General features: G+C 48.9%; 1 protein-coding gene across 3 annotated transcripts in view; it reads left to right on the forward strand.

Moving 5' to 3' along the window:
* Positions 1-19,811, forward strand: part of ZNF341 (zinc finger protein 341) — a 52,238-nt gene extending 32,427 nt beyond the window's left edge. For 2 of the 3 annotated variants that reach the window (XM_070472545.1, XM_020902537.2), the window contains exons 8-15: positions 1,418-1,611; positions 2,585-2,775; positions 7,786-7,994; positions 12,937-13,033; positions 14,622-14,754; positions 16,433-16,544; positions 16,782-16,852; positions 18,594-19,811. In XM_070472545.1, the coding sequence (XP_070328646.1) occupies positions 1,418-1,611; positions 2,585-2,775; positions 7,786-7,994; positions 12,937-13,033; positions 14,622-14,754; positions 16,433-16,544; positions 16,782-16,852; positions 18,594-19,123 (1,537 nt within the window). In that variant the 3' untranslated portion in view covers positions 19,124-19,811. Of the gene's footprint in view, positions 1-1,417; positions 1,612-2,584; positions 2,776-7,785; positions 7,995-12,936; positions 13,034-14,621; positions 14,755-16,432; positions 16,545-16,781; positions 16,853-17,433; positions 18,572-18,593 lie in introns of those variants that run through there. The other variant, XM_070472546.1, reaches the window with a different exon arrangement.
* Positions 19,812-21,181: the final 1,370 nt, after the last annotated feature.

The raw sequence follows: 21,181 nt of genomic DNA on the forward strand, positions 1-21,181 counted from the left end.
AAAACATCTTCAAACATTTCCAGATGTCCCAGGAGGGAAAATCGATTTCTGTTGAAAACCACTGGTCTACAACCAGTGCTTGTCAGTAGAACTTTCTGCAGAGATGGAGAGACCCCAATAGGCCACAGGGCGGTGGACATATGGCTGTTGAGTACTTGAAATGTGACTGGTATGACTGAGAAACTGAATTTTTGTAACTTTATTTTTGGCCATGCTGGGTTTTTGTTGCTGCGCAGGCTTTTCTCTAGTTGTGGTGCACTGGCTTCTCCTTGCAGTGATTTCTCTTGTTGCAGAGCACAGGCTCTCTGGGGCACTGGGGCTTCAGTAGTTGCAGCTCCCCGGCTCTAGAGCCCAGGCTCAACAGCTATGGTACCTGGGCTTAGTTGTTCCGCTGCATGTGGGATCCTCCTAGATCGGGGATCAAACCCGTGTCTCTTGCATTGGCAGGCAATTCTTTACTACCGAGCCACCAGGGAAGCCTGAGAAACTGAGTTTTTAACTTGATTTTATTTTAATGAATTTAAATTTAAATAGTCCCATGTGGTTTATGTCTGCCATAAGGATGATGCATCTATAGCTCTTAAGATTGTTTTATGAATAATTGCATTTTTTGTTACTTGTGTTTATGACAAGCGGTTTTGCATATATAGTAACAACAGGAAGCTTCATTTTTAATTATTTTAAGTTCTTAAAAAGTGCATTGATTTGAAGGAAAGTTTTAAAAAGTTGTACAAGTGCTGTGTGGTGACGGCTAGGATGTTTTCTCCTTCAAATAACAGAAAATTCTCTATTTAAACAATTGTTGTTCAGCCACTCAGTTGTGTCCAACTCTTTGCAACCCCATGGACTGCAGAACGGCAGGCTTCCCTGTCCTTCACCATCTCCCATAGTTTGCTCAAATTCATGTCCACTGAATCAATGATGCCATCCAACTGTCTCAGCATCTATCGTCCCCTTCTCCTCTTGCCTTCAGTCTTTCCCAGCATCAGGGTCTTTTTGCATCAGGTGGCCAAAGTATTGGAGATTCAGCTTCAGCATCAGTCCTTCCAATGCATATTCAGAGTTGATTTCCTTTAGGATTGACCTGTTTGGTCTCCTTGCTGTCCAAGGGACTCTCAAGAGTCTAGCACCACAGTTCGAAAACATCAATTCTTTGGAACTGTTTTATCTCACAGCTTGAGATGGCCACAGAAAAGGTCCACTCCAAGGCTGGCTAATTCAGCTATTCAGTCTTGTCACCAGGAGCCTGGGATGTGTCGGTGCTTGCCTGCCTCAGTAAGAGGGCTCGTCCTCATGGTCTCAGGATGGTGACCCACAGCCTCCAGATGCTCTGCCTGGGCCTTCCTGGTGGTTCTGAGCTCCTGGACTGAGGTCACAGTCCCTACACACGGGTGCTGACAAGCCTTGTTTTCCGCAGCCACACTGGTGAGAAGCCCTTCCAGTGCATAGCATGTGGCCGCGCCTTTGCCCAGAAGTCTAACGTCAAGAAACACATGCAGACCCACAAGGTGTGGCCTCCAGGACGCAGCGGTGGCACCGTCTCTCGCAACTCTGTGACGGTACAGGTCATGGCTCTGAACCCCAGCAGGCAGGAGGACGAGGATAACACAGGTGGGTAGGAGTGACCACTGTACTGGGCAGTGTCTGGCTGGAGCCTCCTTGTGCAGCCCTGGGGATGAGCAGAGCCAGCCATGGGCAGCTCACAGAGGAGGTGTTCTGTACAAGCAATATGTGCCCACTTTTCTCTGGCCTGCCAGTGGGAACTGGCCCTACTGTGTTGAGCCATTCTGTGCATGCCTTCTGAATTCTTGTGAGCTCTGGAGAAGAACCCATTTCTTTCAAAACTCTTATAGTGCGTAGCACCTAGGGTTCAACCATTGAGCAAACATGTATGGAGGCTTACTGTGGGCCAGGGTTCTTCCCAGGTGGCTGAATGGTAAAGAATCTGCCTGCCAAGCAGGGAACTCAGGTTTGATCGCTGGGTTGGGAAGATCCCCTGGAGAAGGAAATGGCAACACACTCCAGTATTCTTGCCTGAGAAATCCCATGAACAGAGGAGCCTGGTGGGCTATAGTCTGTGGGATTGCAAAGAGTTGGATACATCTTAGCAACTAAACCACCACCACCACTGTGTGCCAGGCCCTGGGCCTACAAACGTGAGGTCAGAAGCCCCTGTCCTCAGGGAGAGTGAGAGGGGAACAGCTAAACGCATGATTGTACGAGGAGCTGGGAGGCATCGTGAGTTCAGCTGGGGGTGGCAGTCAGGGTCGTTAACAACCACAGAGCGGTCTAGAGTGTCTGAGGGGAAGGCCTGCAAGGGGAGACTTGAGGCGGTGGCTCTTCATCCCTCAGAATGTAAGTGTTCAGTAGTTTGGCCCCTGGGGTGGCTGTGTCTCTGCACACCAGCTGAGCGTGAGTGCAGGGCCTCGGTCCTTCGTCCCACACTGAGCCCATGGTTGGTGGGAGGTGAACGCAGTGGAGTGCAGGGAAGGCGTCCTGGGAGTCCTTCCCGGGGGGCATGGCCCTCTGCCCTGACCCTTGCTCTGCCTTTCTCAGTGACTTGCCTCCCTGGCTTTCTCCACAGGGTTGGGCCAGACACTGTCGAGCGCCCCGCAGCCCCAGGCCTTGCCCACAGCCGGCGAGGGGGAGGCAGACAAGCTGGAGGCCAAGCAGGTGGTCCTCATCGATAGCTCCTACCTGTGCCAGTTCTGCCCCAGCAAGTTCAGTACCTACTTCCAGCTCAAGTCCCACATGACCCAGCACAAGAATGAGCAGGTAGGTGAGTGGGCGGGAGCAGGGGTGGGGCACAGCCACCCAAGTCATGAGCCTTGGCAGATGCTGGGGTCTTGAACACGGCCTCGAAAGGGACAGGAGTGGGCCCCGGCTGCTCTGAGCTGCCGTGTAATAATGGGCTAAGCTTCCCCATCCTCCCTGGGTGGTGCCAGCTTTTTTTTTTTTAAATAATATTTTATTTATTTATTTGGCTGCACTAAGTCTTATTTGGAGCACAGGGGATCTTTTGTTGCAGCATATGGGATCTAGTTCCCTGACCAGGGAATGAACCTGGGTCTCCTGCATTGGGAGCACGGAGTCTTAGCCACCGGACCACCAGGGAAGTCCCTGGTGCCAGCTTTTTGAGCCACTATGGTGCTTGCCTGAGGGAGGAAGTCCACCTCTCAAGGGTCATATAATGAAGGAATCAGACACAGGAAGAATTCTTAACACTTTGAGAAGATCTAGTATGTAAAAACCCACCTTTGGGGATTTGAGACTACAGCCTATTTTTTTTTTTTCCAATTGACATGTGATTTACATACCATAAAATTCACCCATTTTAAAGTGTAAACACTTCAGTAGTTTTTGATCTATTCATAATGTTATACAGCCATCACGCCTCTATTTCTAGAACATTTTTTTTTCCAGAACATTTTTATCACCCCAGAAACTTTATACCCATTAGTGTTCACTCGCCTCTACTCCCAGACTCAGGCAACCACTAACCCATTTTCTGTCTCTATCGATTTGCCTATTCTGGACATTTAATATTGGAATCATCTAGTATGTGACCTTTTGCATTCATGTTGTAACATGTATCAGTACTTTATTCCTTTTTATTTTTGAATAATTCTTCATTGTGTGAATATAGCACATTTTGAATATTCTTTTATCAGTTGATAGACATTTAGGTTCTTTCTACTTTTTAACTATTATGAATAATACTTTAGTGATCACTTGTGTACAAGTTTTTGTATGAATGTGTGTTTTCAGTTCTCTTGGGTATAAACCTAGGAGTGGAATTGCTAGGTTATATGGTAACTCTATTCCAGTGTTTATTTTTTAAAAATAATTTTTGTTAGTTATTTTTTCTCCCTGTTAAAGTATTATATACCCAATATAGAATTGGGAAATTCAGAAAAACCTGAAAAATATATAGATTCACATTTACTATTTATTATATGCTAAGCACCCTGCAAGAGGGCTTCCCTGGTGGCTCAATAGTACAGAATTTGCCTGCAGTACAGAGACACAGGTTGTATTCCTGGGTCAGGAAGATCCCTGGAAAAGGAATTGGCAACACACTGAAGTCTTCTTGCTGGGGAAATCCCATGGACAGAGGGGCCTGGTGGGCTACAGTCTATGGGGTGGCAAAGAGTCAGGCACAACTTAGGACTGAATAACAACCCTGCTAAGGTTCCTTACATTCAGTACTTTTCTTACTTCTCATAGCAACCTTAGAGATAGGCATTTTCAGTGTATCCAGATGAAGAAACTGAGGCTCAGCGAGATGAGTGATCCATCCAGAGTCACACTGCCAGCAAGTAACTGAGGCAGGATTCAAAGCCACTTTGTTTGACTCCAAACCCCTTGTCATAACCAGCTTACAATATGTCCTCCCCGGAATCCAGCACTCAATGCAGTACGTTTTGTAGATTCCTTTCTTTCTTTCTTTTTTTTGACTGTGCTACATGGCTTGTGTGATGTTAGTTCTCTGACCAGGGATCAAACTCGTGCCCCTTGCAGTGAAAGTATAGAGTCCCATCACTGAACCACCAGAGAAGTCCCAATGGCTGCATTCTTTAAATCCCTTATTATTGGACGTTTAGGTTATTTCCTGAGTTTTGCTATTATAAACAAAACCGTGATGAATATTGTTGTAATCAAATCTTTGTCCACATCTCTGACTTTTTCCTTATTATAGATTCTTAGCAGAGAGATTGATGGAGTTAAGTTAGGCTATCCTTGGGGGGAAAATCACCAAAAACTTCTACTCAAACTTGCTTAAACAATTAGGAAGTTTGTTATCTCACATAATAAGAAAACCCAAGACAGGGCAACTCAGGCCTGGGACAGTCAGTTGACTCAACCCCGCATCAAGCGCCCTGTGTCTTTCTGACTCTTGTCTCCACTGTCTTAGGGCATGGCCCTGTCCTCTGCTGGTGGTTCACCTGTGGTCCTGTGATAGTGGTCACTTTTTCTAGGCAGAAGATCAGACACAGTATTATCCATGAACATAAAGAAGTTATATTAATAATATCTTCTGTATCTTCTTTAGGAGCAAGGAAACCTTGACCAGAAGCCTTCTGTAGCCCTCTCATTGGTCAGAGCCCATGCACCTGCTTTATCATTTAGAAATGCATTGTTAGGCTGCAAGTAATAGACAACTGGCTTACTGGTTAGGATTTTTTTTCTCTCTCACATCATAAGAGGCCCATAAGTAGGTAGTATTGGGTTTGTCTAGTAGGATTCTCCTGGCTTTATGCTCTGCTATCTTTAGCATGTGGCTTTCATCCTCAAGATTGCGGAATGGCTGTCATACCTTCAGTCATCACATCACATCACAGTTAGGATAAATGCAAAAACAAAAGGGAACTTCTCCTAGGAAGCTTTTGCCTTTGTGTCCAGGGAGTGATGCCTTCCCCCAAATTACTGCCTACATACCACTGGCAAGAAACGGTCGCATGACTGACAATCGATGTAAGGGAGCCAGGGGATCAAGTGTTTTAGCTGGGCATCTTGCCACTCTGAGCAAATCAGGGTTCACTTTGTTAGGAAGAAGGGTTGGAATTGTATAGGCAACCCTGAGTGTGTCATACAACTGTGACTGTCTCACAAACCTATGAGGAAGAGTGTGTGCGTGCATATGTGCTATGTCACTTCAGTCATGTCCAGCTCTTTGCGACCCTGTGAACTGTAGCCTGCCAAGCTCCTCTGTCCATGGGATTCTTCAGGTAAGAATATTGGAGTGGGTCACAATGCCCTCCTCCAAGGGGATCTTCCCAACCCAGGGATCAAACCTGTGTCTCTTACATCTCCTGCTTTGGCAGACGGGTTCTTTACCACTAGTACCACCTGGGAAGCCCCATGAGGAGTGTGTCCTACTTACTAATGTATACCTTTTAAAATGTTAAAAGCATATCTTTCATACAAATAACATAGTGAACTTGAATCAGAATTTTGCTTAATTCATTAATGGGGGAACTGGAAAAATGACAAAGCCGGTCAAAAGATGATACGGAACACTAATACCTATATCTCTGTGTAACTGTGTCAGTGAAAAAAAGGAATCCTGAAATAAGATTACTAAGTTAGATACAAATCTGGTTTATGTCCTTCAGGGCAATAAAACCTCTGGAGTTAAAAAAAAAACACAAAACCCACTGGAGTTATCTTTTCTACACAACAAAAATAATTTACATTGGATCAGTTTTCTACAAGTTAACATTTAACTTTAGAGAGTCTAGGTTCTGATCAGTAATAAACAGTCAAAATGAGTGACATCACCCAGAGAGTGAGGTGACCCTTAGCAGCTTAACTGTCTTCACCTAACTGCTTGCCAGATAGCACTTCTCAAAGTGAGGTCCCCAGCCCAGTAGCTTCAGCATCACCTGGGTGCTTGGCAGGAATGCACATGTTCAGGCCCACCCAGACCTGCTGCGTCAGATTCCCTGGAAGTGGCCACTCTGTTACTGTGATGCAGGCTCGAGTTGGAGAGCCACCATTCTCGCATAATGTTGAAAGGATAGGATGCCATCTTTTCATATCTTTTCAAGATGTTATCATTGCAGGTTTTGGATAATTTTTCTCAAGTGTACCCAGTACATACAGTACAAGACGGTTCCCTTTTCTCCACACCTTTTCCAGAATTTATTGTTTGTGTATTTTTTTGATGATGGCCATTCTGACCAATGTGAAGTGGTACCTCATTGTGGTTTTAATTTACATTTCTTGGAATCTAGAAAAATGGTGCAGATGAACTTATTTGCAGGGCAGAATATAGACACAAACGTAGAGAACGGGCTTGTAGACACAGCAGGGGAAGAGGAGGGTAGGACAAATGGAGAGAGTAGCCCTGACATGTATACACTGCCATGTGTGAGATAGATAGCTCGTGGGAAGCTGTCTACAGCGAGGGAGCTCAGCTCGCTGCTCTGTGACGACCTAGGGTATGGTATGGGGTGGGGTGGGAGGGAGGCTTAAGAAGGAGGGAATACACATATACATGTTGACTTAAAAAGAAATGCACAGCCTGAGAGTTGAGTTTTATTAGGGGCAAAATGAGGCCAGTGCGGGAGGCAGCATCTCACATAGCTTTGAGAAACTGCTCCAAAGAGGCAGGGAGGGAAAGGTCAGTATCTATGAGATTTTGGTGAAGAGAGAGTACAATCAAGCACATATTTTTTTCCAGAAGGTTTCCTCTAGGCTTGTGAAGCTTTTGCTAGTCACGAGGAACCGTCATCACCATGAAGGATTTTAGTGCTTTTCCAAATATAGGGAGATACAAGAATTAGGCTCATAAAATCAGCTCCTAAAGATACCTAAAGACCTGTGCTACTAGTTTTTCCTCAAGCACAGAGTGCTTCATTTCTGCTGTCCACCCTGAACTCCTTTCAGGGGGTGGGTCAGCTGTAGCAGCACATGATTTAATCCTTGTAGAGGTAGATGGCAAGTGCCAATTTGTGATTGACATACACATAGCCGATTCACATTGTTGTATAGCAGAAACGAACACAGCATTGTAGCGATTATGCTCCAGTTAAACAATAAATAAATTTTTAAAAAATAATATGTATGGCAGAAGCCAGCACAATATTGTAATTATCCTTCAATTAAAAATAATGAGTGAAGAAAAAATAATAATAAATCCAGGGCTCCCGCAGCAGGGGAGCAGGGGAACAGCAGCTGGGTCTTCTATGAGCAGTGCTGGAGGTGGACATCACAGGACCGGGGACCACAGTGGAGGCGGCTCTCCAGCCTGCCCTCACCTGCCCTGCCTCTTCCCCCAAGGTATACAAATGTGTGGTCAAGAGCTGTGCGCGGACCTTCCCGAAGCTGGACACGTTCCTGGAGCACATCAAGAGCCACCAGGAGGAGCTCAGCTACCGCTGCCACCTCTGTGGCAAGGACTTCCCCTCGCTGTACGACCTGGGCGTGCATCAGTACTCACACAGCCTCCTGCCACAGCACAGCCCCAAGAAGGACAGCGCCGTCTACAAGTACGTGATCCCCCTTCCCACTCCGCGCAGGAAGCCCAGGGGTCTGTGCCCTTGGTGGTTCCGACTGCTCAGGTCCAGTGGGACATCTCAGAGGGGAATCTGAGGCTTCAGGGTCCAGCCTGGGGGAGTGGGTTGTGTGACTTGGCAGTGAGGGGACAGAAAATGTGGGCCCTCCTTGTATCATTCTTCAACTTGGCAGACATGCAACCTAAAAAAAAAGAAAAATCTTAAAAAAGGGAAGCTGATTTTTCCTTGTTCATAGTGGAAAAAAGATTTGTTTTTCCCTAAAGTAAAATATTATGAAAATAGTATTTTGTCTGATAATCTACACAATTTAGATTACACTTAGAATGGTACATTGATTTTTTTTTAACTTTTTTTTTTTTGGCTGCACCGGGTCTTGGTTGCTGAGCACAGGATTTCTCTAGTTGTGGCAAGTGGGGGCTACTCTCTAGTTGCGGTGTTCAAGCTTCTCATTGTGGTGGTTTTTCTTGTTGCAGAGCATGGGCTCTGGGGTTCGGGCTTCAATAGTTGTGGCTCATGGGCTTGGTTGTCCCATGGCATGTGGGATCTTCCTGGACCAGGAACTGAACCTGAGTCCTGCATTCATCGGCAGATGGATTCTTTTTTTTTTTTTTTTCCATTTATTTTTATTAGTTGGAGGCTAATTACTTTACATCATTGCAGTGGTTTTTGTCATACATTGAAATGAATTAGCCATGGATTTACATGTATTCCCCATCCCGGTCCCCCCTCCCACCTCCCTCTCCACCCGATCCCTCTGGGTCTTTCCAGTGCACCAGGCCCGAGCACTTGTCTCATGCACCCAACCTGGGCTGGTGATCTGTTTCACCCTAGATAGTATGCATGTTTCGATGCTGTTCTCTTGAAACATTCCCACCCTCGCCTTCTCCCAGAGTCCACAAGTCTGTTCTATACATCTGAGTCTCTTTTTCTGTTTTGCATATAGGGTTAAGCAGATGGATTCTTAACCACAACACTGTCAGGGAAATCCTACAATGATTCTTAAATGAAAAAATACACAAGCGTGTACTTGAAAGCAAAAATCATAAAAGTAAGATTGGTATGTATAATTATAAAGTTTAGGTTAAAGTTGGAGCTATATGCTGATTCTTAGAATGGGACAAGGAATGAATTAAATGCATATTTTATTGGGGGTAATTTTTCTGACAACCCTTTACATGGCTGTAGTCTTCTGTTTCAGTCATAAAGAAGGTCCCTTTAGCAGAAATGATGAAGGGCTCCCTCTGTTTTGCCATATGCTTTTAGTCCTTAGAACTTCCGATTATTCTCTTTGGATCCATTGATCTTGTGATTGTCCCCGTCATTCTCGTTGGAGCTACTGAGCCTGTGTTCATCCTTTTAGAGTTTCCCTTCCGTCCATTGTGTAAAACATAGTTTATCTTTGGATTCAATGTTTGTCTTTGGTTTTACAAAGTAGCTTGTATTTTCAGTATTTTCTACATAATGAGTATGTAAAATAATCATTTTAACAAAAAAAAATAGATATTTAAAATTTAATAGAGTTTCCCTTCCTCAAGAGCTTTCTGGCTCCTCCTCCAGAGTCCCATTTGCTAATGGTATTGTCCAGCATCACTTCCATGACTTGGAGGAACCCTTCACTGTTGCTCTCCATTCATTTTGCTGTGCATTAGCCTTATGTCATTTGGGAGCAGCTGCCTCACAAAACCCAGAATGTAGTACATGGGGATAGGTATTAGTGGGGGAAAAAAAATAGGAGTTTTTGCCCAGGGGCTTCTTCTAGTTCATTAGTGAATATTTTCATGTTAGAATGGTTTTGCTTCTCTGTGCAGACTTGTATCTGCAGGGAACTGGCTGATGACCTCTGTTAATGCACCCCCCACCCCAACCCTGGCCCACCTCTGGCTATTGGGTGAGGCTTCTGGGGTTCAGAAATAAGTAAATACAGACTTTGAGTCTAGAATGCATGGACTGCTTAGGGAGACAGGAGTGTATGTATTCTTACTATTTGCTGTGATAAAATGCTGTCATAGACATATATACTCATGGTGAGAGGTAGGGCAAGGGAAAGTATCCCAGGAGCAGTGATATCTGAACTGGGTTTTGAAGGATGAGTAGGAGTTTGCCAGGTAGACAGTGGATGGCCAGGAGTACCTTCCTAGCAGGAGGAACAGCAAGTATAAAGATAGGAAATAAAATAGCACGTGGTTTAGAATGACTGTTCTGTAGAATGGAAGTGGGAGGAGATGTTTAGATGAGGCCTGGGAGAGAAAGTGGGGTCCAGGGCCTGAGGATCTTGTAGAAATCACAGAAGCTTTGAGAAGCTGGCAGGGGGACTGGGGCTCAAGAAATAGGGTAGAGGGCATCTGACCCTGGGGGAGATTGGGAAATAGGGCCCAAGAGGCAGGAAAGCCAGGTGAACTCTGACCAGCTAAGGGGTGATTTCTGGATAACGATGAGTAATTCCCATTTGTAGAGAGCACTTGCTTTTGCCCTTCCAATCTGTGGAATTTCTAGGAGTCCCTGTAGCTGTGTGGCTCTCTGGAGTGAGATGCCAACTAAAAGGAAGGGAGTACTTGCAAGGTGCCTTGACCTGACTTAGGGACATTGAGCCCTGCCTTCCTGGGAGGTAGGTTGTATCCGTCAGTTCAGGTGGCTATAACAAAATATTAAAGACACACGAGAGAGAGGGTGCCCTTTCTCTCTGGTCTTCTGTTTTCTTTCTTTCCTTCTGTAGCTGCGTTGGGCCCTGGTTGTGGCATCAGGTTCTTTTGTTGCAGCCTGAGGGTTCCTCACTGTGCCATTTCTCTCTAGTAGTGCTGTGGGCTTCTCTCTGGTTGTGGCATACGGGCCCCAGAGCACGTGGCTCAGTAGTAGCAGCGCGTGGGCTTAGTTGCCCCTCAGCATGTGGGATCTGAGTTCCCTGACCAGGGATTGAACCCACGTTCCCCATGTTGGAAGGCAGATTCTTAACCACTGGACCACCAAGGAAGTCCCTGCTCTTTTCTTATAAGGCACTAATCTCGTCTGGAGGCTCCCACACTCATGATCTCACCTAGACCTAAGCACCTCCCAGAGGCCCCATCTGCAAATACCATTACACTAGGGCTCAGGATTTCACCATATGGACTTTGGAGGAAGCTAGTTCTGCCCATAGCTGTGGTGTTCTCCCCATTGCAAAGATGAGGACATTGAGGCTCAGAGAGGAGACGTTCGCATTCCATTATACATGGATAGGCTGCAATCTATTTAACCTGTCCCATACTACGGGTTAATTGGGTTATTTCCAGTTAGTCATTATTATAAACAACATTACAGGGGACAACTTTGGACCTATATCTTTGCTCATTTGTAAATAAGTTCCTAGAAGTAATTTTTCAGGTCAAAGAGGGGTTTGCAAAAGATTAATTACTACCTGAAAAACTAAATTTATGTGCATACAATGCAGTATTTTAAAACTACAGAAGCGCATAGAATGAAAAGGAATTCCCTGTCCATCCTGACCCACTTCTGCATCCCACAGGCAATCGCTTTCAAGAAGTGTTTCTTTTAAACTTACTTTGAGGGTCTTCCCTGGTGTTCCAGTGGCTAAAAGTCTGAGCTCCCGATGCAGGGGCTTCAATCCTTGGTCAGGGAACTAGATTCTATATGCCATAACTAGAGATCCCGCATGCTGCAACTAAGACCCATTGCAGCCAAATAAATAAATAAATATTTTTAAGAAAACTTATTTTGACATAACCTCAGGCTTCTAAAAAAGTTATACAAATAGTACAAAGAATTCCCATACACATCCTTCACCCACATTTCCCAGGTATTACAATACTAACCACACTGGCTGCATCACATTCTAAGCTTTTTGAGAATAATTTTCAGACACGATGCTCCTTTACCTTTTCTCTTTCATGTTTATTTTCTAAAAACAAGGATAGCCTCTTCCATAAAAGCATGGTGTAGTTATCAAAATCAGGAAGTTAAATCAATATAATTCTGTTATCTCATCTATAGGCCTTATGCAAAAATTTCCAGTTGTTCCAATAAGATCCTTTATAGATGAAGAAAAAACTTTTTTCTGGTCCCAGGGTCCAACCCAGGATCACACACTGCATTTGGTTGTCCTTGTCTCTTCAGTCCCCTTTTTGCTGAAACAGTTCTTTCTGTCTTTGTCTTTCATGACCTTAGTATTTTGGGAGAGTAGAAGCCAGGTATTTTGTAGAATGCGCTCAGTTTGGATTTGTCTGATTTGACCTCAAGGTTGGTCCAGGATCGACACTTTTGGCAGGAGCATCACAAAGTGATGCTGTGCCTTTCTCAGCACGTTGTATCAGGAGACACATGACATGGGTTTGCGCTATTGCTGGGCATGTTACCTTGCATGACTTAGTTAGGGTAGCATGTCTGGCAGGGAGTTTTCATTTTAATGGTCTTGCGAAACTGCCTCCCCTGCAAACCTATGCCTCCTGCCACCAGAGCCTGAGCCATTCCTATCTTCCTCCCACCAGCTCACAAAGCCTCTGCCCTCCTGGTAGCACGGTTCCCACCCCACCCCCTCCTTCTTTCTTGCCATCTGCAGGCATTTAGCTTGTGGTTTTCAGGGTGTGCCCCGAGGGGGAGTCCACTGGTCCCACCGCAGGTGCAGCCTGGCTGTGGGTTTCCCACCGTGGCCCTGGTGTACAGATGGCAGGGCCCACAGTTCTGTTTTTAGCATGAATTGCCCACCTGCCTCTAGCCTTCCTCATTGGTACTGCTTTGTAAATGGGCCCATTTGCTGGCCACTGTTTTCGTGGTGGGAAGACTGTGGGGTCTTTTCTTTAGTGTGGCTTGTGGCCTGAAACTGCTGTTTTGCGGGTTTGTTAACCAGTGATGGTGGAGGAGGGGTGTGACTGGTTGCCTCCAGCCCAGTGCATGCTCTCTCACCTCTCTGCTCCTCCCCATTTAGGTGTGTCAAATGTGTCAACAAGTACTCCACACCTGAGGCGCTGGAGCATCACCTGCAGACCGCCACTCACAACTTCCCCTGCCCGCACTGCCAAAAGGTGGGGACCCCTGCCCTTTCTGGCGAGGCGGAAGTAGGGGGCGATAGGTGGTGGAGCAAAGACCCCACCGTCTCCTCCCCTCCTGCCTCAGCATGTGCAGGCCAAGCTTGGGGTTGTCTCTGTAGACAGCACTTCTTGAGGAGTGAGAGCTCTGCCTGGCCCGTCTTACCAATTGGTCACCCACCCTGGCTGGCCCGGGGCTGCTACTGGGGCCAGGCGGGCCGGGCAGGCTGTGGAGAGAGGTCTCTCCTGGGCCCAGGCCCAGCATGCAAACAGCAGCCTCCAACTTCCTGATGCCTTATTATCCTGGTTATTATCAGTTCTTTTTTTCAGTGGATCTGGAAGGTCTCACTAAAGCCTGGCCCTTCACACCCATCAAAAATACAGTCAGGGTTCCATTTTTTACTTTTCCCCAAAACATAAGTTTTGTAAAGTTTGTTTGAATCAGATCCATATGTTGTGATTGGCTGATCCGACCACAGTTTCTATTAATCCACAGATTCCCCCATCAATGCTCTTTTTTTTTTCTTTTAATGAATTTGTTGAAGAAGCTGGGCCTTCAGGCCTGTGGTGTTTCCTGAAGTCTGGATTTTGCTGATTGCACCCCCTGGTGTGTCTAACTGGTTTCTTTGTTCTTCTCATTTTCTTACCACCTTACATGGCAGATTTCCCAGGACAGACAGTCCTGGTTTCACTTCGGCCTCATTGTAGATGTTTCTAATTTTACAGCCTTAATTTGGGAGTTTGGAATTTGTGGTCTGAATAAAAGGTATCATGAATTAGCAAGAACCCTGTGCCAGATGCAGTTCTGAGCCTTCTATTTGAGACTGACTCATTTAACCCTAGGAGGCTGGCATACTATTATTTGACAGACAGGGAAACCAAGGCACGGAAAGATCATCCAGCTAGGAGATGATGGAGTGAGTAAGTAGTTAGGTCTGTGTCCTTGACCATGTATCTGTATCAGATGAATGAAAAAAATGAATGAGTGTACTTCCTATGCCTGGGGAGGAAGGAGATTTTGGTTTCCGGGTTTTCTGACTTTTTATTACCTTTCCATTTATTTCTTCAGTTATATGTTCATTTCTTCATTCATTCCCCTGCTTGTCAGTCATTTAACTCAGGCCCTGTGCTGGGAAATGAGAGCCCCTCTCTGCCCTCTGGGAGATCTCGTGTGAGCAAAGGGCTGTTATTCAAATAGGTTAGATGCTAACTTTAAAAGTATGGGTGGACTTTCGAGGCATTGAATGTGTGGCATTGAGAAGTCACGGAGGGCTTCACGGAAGCAGTGACCTGAGTTGGGTCTTAAAGGAGGAGTAGGAGTTTGTTTCCTGCTAAGAGAAAAAGTCTCTCTGGGTAGAAACAACAGCCTGGGCAAAAGCTCAGAGCAGGCCTGTCTTGACTGGTCTTATGGGTGAGTAGTGGGAGCCATGAGGTTCTAATGACTGAGCTGGACACTGTGAGCCTTGACCCCTGGTGGGAAGAAAGGAATGTGTTTCCATAAGGGCTGGTAATGAGGCCCCCCTTGAGCTCCTAATGTGGTGAGGGGGGTGAGTCAGACCTGACGCCGACTTCTCTGTCCTGCCAGGTATTTCCTTGTGAACGGTACCTGCGGCGTCATCTGCCCACCCATGGCAGCGGAGGCAGGTTCAAGTGCCAGGTGTGCAAGAAGTTCTTCCGACGGGAGCACTACCTCAAACTGCATGCTCACATCCACTCAGGTGGGTACCCACCCCCCAGCAACTTCTGCTCAGTCCCCTTTGCCCTCTCCCAGACACCCTTTCTGTTCCCCTTCCCATCCCCCTCTGGCCTTCCTTCCCAGCTCCTTCAGCCTTCTTCCTCAGCACCTTCCTGGCCATCCCCTCCCTTCTCTTCATCCCCATCTCCTTCCTGGCCCCCTACCTACCTGCCATCTCAAGGGAACAAGAGGTTCCACCAACACTGGAGTGGAGATAAGCCTCTGGAGGCTGGTGGAGGGACTCCTGGCTCTGCCTCTAGGAATCATCCCCTTGAGACCATTCTGAGCCCCTGGGACCGGGCCCACTCTTCTTGATACAGAATTCCTTCCCACACCTTAACCTTTTTAATGACTACAGACCGTTCCATTGTAATGATCAGAATTACCTCAGTCATTGGATTGGCATTTTTCAAAAGTACTTATTCATCTTAGAGAGGAGGACAGAGAGGAAATAATGGCAGGAAATAAAACGGCCCAGTCATAGACCTTTTCCAAAGGGCAGGTTGTGACCCCCGACCCCTGTCAGACGAGAGCTGCTCCCCATGCCCCACCCCCACCAGCCCCACCCATGGAATCTGCAGCAGACGATTTGGGGCGACTCAAGTGGGCTCCGGGCCATAGTGCTGAGCTATGGAATCTTAGTTCTCCCAAACACTAAGTATACACCATGAACCTCAGTTTTCTCATTGAGGACTTTGTATGGTTTGTTGTAAGGATTCAATCAGATAAGATGTAATACCCCGGTCCCATGGGCTTCCCTTGTGACTCAGCTGGTAAAGAATCCACCTGCAATGCGGGAGACCTGTGTTCAATCCCTGGGTTGGGAAGATCCCCTGGAGAAGGGAACGGCTACCCACTCTAGTATTGTGGCCTGGAGAATTCCATGGACTATATATAGTCCATGGGGTTGCAAAGAGGTGGACACGACTGAGAGACTTTCACTTTCAGTTTTCACTTTCCCTCTTCCCGTATAGTGGACCCCATTTCAGTAAACGTCATGACCGTCCACCCTGTCACTCACATGTCACCCATGCCTCAGGCTCGTCCTTGACTCTCTTCCTCTCCCTCCCCACAGCCAGTCCATTGGCAAGGGCTGCCGGTTCTGCTTTCAGCATCACCAGTACTTGGCCACTTCCCATTTCTTGTTCCTGCCTCCTTCCTGCCTGAGCCCGCACCGCCCTCAGTCTGCTCTCCTCACGCAGTCAGGCCCTGGCCCTCCTCCGCTCAGCCCCGCTGTGGCTTCTCGTTCGGCTCAGAGTAGAAACCTTGGCTTTCCAGGCCCTCCCTGTTGTGGCTGCCTTGCCCACTTCCTCTTCTGCCTCGTGCTCTGTTCCCTGCTTTTTCCGCCCACACGGGCCTCCACTTTGTTCCTCAGACACACCCAGCACCCCGCCTCTCCTCCTGCCTGGATTCACTCCCAGATGTCTGCCTGGCTCGCTCCCTCACCCACTCAGGGCTCACCTCAGGTGTTGCCCCATCGGAGAGGCCTTTCCTGCCCCTCCTAACTGCAGCAGCCCCCAAAGTCCTGAGGAAGGAGAGAGAGGTCTTCCCCAGGCCACCTCTCTAAAGGAGTTGCTGCTGTCTGGTGGGGACCCCTGTGCCCAGATTCAGACTCCCTCTCAGGGCACCCTGGATCCCCCCAATGGGGTTTCCTCCTGCAGGTGAGAAGCCCTACAAATGCTCAGTGTGCGAGTCCGCATTCAACCGCAAGGACAAACTGAAGAGACACATGTTGATCCACGAGCCATTCAAGAAATACAAATGCCCCTTCTCGTGAGTAGAGACGACCCTGGGTAGGAGGGGCAGGTTTACCAGCTGTGGGGTGGAAAGGGGCCGGGGCTGAGGGCGTAAGGCCCACTCACCTTTTGTCCTGTCCTGGGTCCTGCCTGGCTGCCTCACTCTCCACCCTGCTTCCCTGCCCAGCTCCCAGGGTAGATGAGGGCTAGCAGAGTGGCCAACAAGGGAGTCCTGGGCTTAGCGCGCTCCCCTGACCAGTGTTTTGGGTTCTAGGACACACACGGGCTGCAGTAAGGAGTTCAATCGGCCAGACAAGCTGAAGGCTCATATCCTCTCTCACTCCGGTAAGCAGCCCCTGGACCTACTGGGAAGGTCTGGTTCAGCTCGAGCCCCTTGGGCAGGACCCCAGGAAGAGCAGGCATGTCTCATGAGACTTAGTATCCCTGCGTGACACCTTCTCGCCCCCAGACTCTTGCTCCCATGAGCCCCGCCTCCGTTTGGGTCCTCAGGGTGCGCAGAGGTGAGTCAGCCACAGCCTCCAGGTGGAGAAGGAGGCTGACTCAAGAGATGACTGTATCAGAGAGGCACCCACTGTGACAGAGGTGGGGTCACGTGGGAGTGAGATCCGACTCCGAGTGGGCCCAAGATAAGGCCAGAGCGGTTCCTTGGGCCCCTCGGCAGAGCAGGGCAGCTGGGATGTGGAGTAGGGGTCTTCACGTCACCCCTCAGGTTCCAAGGGGCTCCACAGAGCTCCCCCCTAGAGCGCTGCTTCACTGGAGCAGCTTGGCTGGCTTCCCACATTCATGTACCATTTGGTCTAGAACACGATTTCTCAGTGTCAGCACTATTGATATTTTGGATAATTCTTTGTTGTGGATATCTGCCCTGGGCACTGTGGATTGTTTAGCAGCGTTTCTGTCTCCAGGGGACAAGCCAAGAAATCCCTGGGTAGTAAAGTCACCCCTGATGAACAACCACTGGTTTCCAGAAAGGATCTAGTTTGAAATATGGGAGAGTAGATTGTGGACTTGGAGACAAAGAGCCTAGGTTGGATTCTTGGCATTACCACTGTCCTGCTGGGTGACCTCAGGCAAGTTTCTGCCCCCTCTCTGAGCCGGCATTCCAGGGAAACTGAGGGGGCCATGGCACAAGCTGTGTGTGGGATGGAGTTGACGTCACCGTGGACATGGAGGCACCAGTGATTCACCCAGTGAGTGATGACTGAGAATCTACCACGTGTCAGGCACTGGGGGTGCCATGAGGGAGTCAGGCAGAGCCACACCCCACTCTCCTGGGAATCTTAGCATTTAGTGGCAGAGATAAAAAACGAACAGCAGACAAATAAGTATATTGCACTAAAATATGCTGAGTTCAAAGATGGAAGTAAGCAGAGTGAGAGGGCAGAGAATATAAGAGAAGTGGGTGTCAGGGAGGACTTCTCGGAGGAGGTGACAGAAAAGCTGAGTCTGAGAGATGAAAAGGACAGTGAGATGAAAAGAGCCAGGAAATGGCTTCCAGGGTGAGGGAGCCGCAGGTGTGAAGCCTTGAGGCAGGGAAGAGACTGGGGAGTGTTTGAGATGAGGAACGGTGGGCAGGGGCCCTGGAGCTCAGAGAGCAAGCGAGAGGAGGGGAAGGGGCTGAGAGGTGAAGGGGGTGGTCACCTACACGCAGCTCCGTGGGAAACTTGGGGAATCACTGGAGGGTCTGGAGCAGGGAGTGTCATGGAGAAGTTTTACCAAGACCTCACTAGGTGCCCTGTGGGGGGTGGTGTGAGGGGACCAGGATGAGGCAGGCCAACCAGAGAGGGGAGAGATGATGGTGACCTGGCAAAGTTAGCCACGGTGTGGGGGCTGAGCTTGCTGTTCCAGGCAGAGGGAAATAGCACGTGGAGAGGCCCAGAGGCAGGAGGCTGGCACAGGAGAAGTGGCTGGGGGAAGGAGGGAGATGAAACTGGAGGGAGCAGGGCGCAGGTCACACCCCTGTTCACAGGGCAGGCTGAGAAAGCAGGTTTTACTCCCAAGTGCCGAGGCAGCCGTGTAGGGTGAAGGGTCTGGCGCCTCTCATGGCCTTCCCCTCTCTGCTCAGGCATGAAGCTCCACAAGTGCGCCCTATGCAGCAAGTCCTTCAGCCGCCGCGCCCACCTCGCCGAGCACCAGCGTGCCCACACGGGCAACTACAAGTTCCGCTGCGCTGGCTGCGCCAAGGGCTTTTCCCGCCACAAATACCTCAAGGACCACCGCTGCCGCCTCGGCCCCCAAAAGGACAAGGACCTGCAAGCCCGGCGGCCCCCCCGGAGGCGGGCAGCCCCCCGCAGCGGCAGCGGCGGTGGGCACAAGGTGGTGACCCCCCTGCCCGACCCGCTCGGGCTGGAGGAGCTGAAGGACACAGGGGCCGGGCCCATGCCCGAGGCCGCCCCAGGCAAGCCGCCCTTCTCAGAGCCAGACGCCGTGCTGTCCATCGTAGTGGGGGGCACAGTGGGGGGCGAACCTGAGCTGGTAGTGCCTGGGCATGCTGAAGGCCTGGGCTCCAACCTGGCGCTGGCGGAGCTGCAGGCGGGGGCCGAGGGCTCCTGTGCCATGCTCGCCGTGCCCGTCTACATCCAGGCCTCGGAGTGATGGGCCCATAGTGTTTGCTCCTGCCTGATGCTCATCTTTAGGTCCAGAGCCCCTGGGAGCAGACCAGAGAGCCTTCCCAGTGGAAGTGAGCCATTGGTCAAAATCCTTTTGGAATGTCATCTGTAAACCCTGGCCCAAGGCCGCCTCGCTGTGTCCCCTGTCCTGCTGGGAAGCCCTGCACCATTCTGGGATCCGAGGCAGCTGAGCCTGAGCAGCCCCAGGGTCTGGCTGGTCCAGGCTGGTGGTCAGGCTGCCTAAGAGGGAAAACAGGGCCGTCCCATCCACCCCTCCTCTAGGCTGCCAAGGGGCAGCCTCTAAGCACGCTGCTGAGGCCTGAGATGGTTGGAGTCCTTATCTGTTTGTTGAACCTTTTCACATGCAGTTCCTCCCAGCATCCCCAGATGACTCTGTAATGTAGGCATGTAGGAGGCACTCAAGTGTCGTGGTTAGAATGCAGCTATCAGCCAGATCTGGCTTCACATCCAAGCACTGACACTTACTTGCTATGTGACCTTGGGTAAGTCATTTCACCTCTCTGAGCCCCGCATTCCATATCTGTACAATGGGGCTTATGACAGTACTACCTCATAGGGCTGTCATCAGGATCCAGTATGATGAAGTGTGCAAAGAATTTGGCATAGTGCCCAGCACTGAACAAGTGCTCAATAAATGTTTTTTTTAACAAAAATGGCTCAGACCCTACCTTTGGCAGCTTCTTTCTTAGCCCCTAGGTGGCAGCAGCCCCCCCTCCAAAGCACGTGGGGGCTGAGGGGTCCCTTGGCTCCTCGCTCACAACTATCCTGCCCCAATAGCCACAGAGAGGTTTGATGCACTCAGAACAGTTATTTTAGATCATGACCCATGGAAACCCCCCGAGGAAGGGGTTTATAATTCACTTTTGAAAATGCAGAATCCTGGGTCTTACCCTAAAACCCTCTATGATCAGAAACTCTAACCAGAGCCAGACGACCATCTCTAAATGGCCATAGATACCCTTGCATCCAGCATTCCTTTCCCCGTCTCCAATGAGTCCGGTGGGGGGGCGGGGGGACACCAGGTTCCTTGGGAGACGGGGAGGAGAAAAGGGGCCTCGACCAGTGCTTTCTTATTTATCTTCACCACCACCTTGCTGGGCCACATTGCCTCAGTTGCAGGAGAGGCCTCTGAGGCTCAAGATGGGACAGGACGGGATTCGAGAGGACTGTCAGGCACAATCTGATCATGGAGTTTCCCTGAAGAGGACACCCCTCAGACATCTGTGTGTGGGCCTGTGGCTGGAGCTCAGAGCAAGGCCGACTTCCCCACATCCTCAGGAAAGGGTGTGATGCGGTGGGAGGGATGAGTGAGGCAGCCTTGTGCAGCAGAGGGGGTGAGGGCAGTAAGTGTACCTGGCCCAGCCGTCAGAAGGGCCAGGGGAGGGACTAGTGGGGACAGGAAGTCTCAGAGGGGGAAGTAGCCTTGACACAGAGTGTTTGATGGTAGATAGAAGAAGAGGTAGATACTACACAGAGGTAGATAGAAGAAGGCATGTCAGGCAGAGTAGGGCATGAACAAAGACCTTGAGGTGTGACAGTGATCGAGGCCTGGGGCTGGGGTGACAGAGACATCTCTGTCACAGGGTGACAGAGATTTGGGGGAAGTGGGTCAATCACGATAATCACTAATTGCTTCAAACCTCCATGTGATAGAAGCTGTGTTATAACTCTTCTGTGTCACATCAGTTCAGCCCCATCAGGTGAGAATTGTCACTTTTCTTATTTCACAGGTGAGGAAACAGAGGCCCAGAGAGGCAGAGTTTCTTGCCCAAACACACACAGTAAGTCAGAGTTGGGATTCAAGCTGGGGGGCCTGCTTCCGTGTACGCTTAGCCACTCTGCTGTCCTGAAATATGGGTCAATGTCAAATCAGAGAGAGCCTTGGATGTTGGCTTAAGGAATTTTATTCTCTGCAATGAATATATTCTCTATTCTCTATAATGAAAACATCATGGGTGGCATTAAACATTTTTTAAAAAGTTGTAACTGTTACAGTAAAAAATGTGAACAACCACATCTCCAT

This window comes from Odocoileus virginianus, chromosome 9, assembly GCF_023699985.2.
Source record: "Odocoileus virginianus isolate 20LAN1187 ecotype Illinois chromosome 9, Ovbor_1.2, whole genome shotgun sequence".
NCBI classification, from domain to species: Eukaryota; Metazoa; Chordata; class Mammalia; order Artiodactyla; family Cervidae; genus Odocoileus; species Odocoileus virginianus.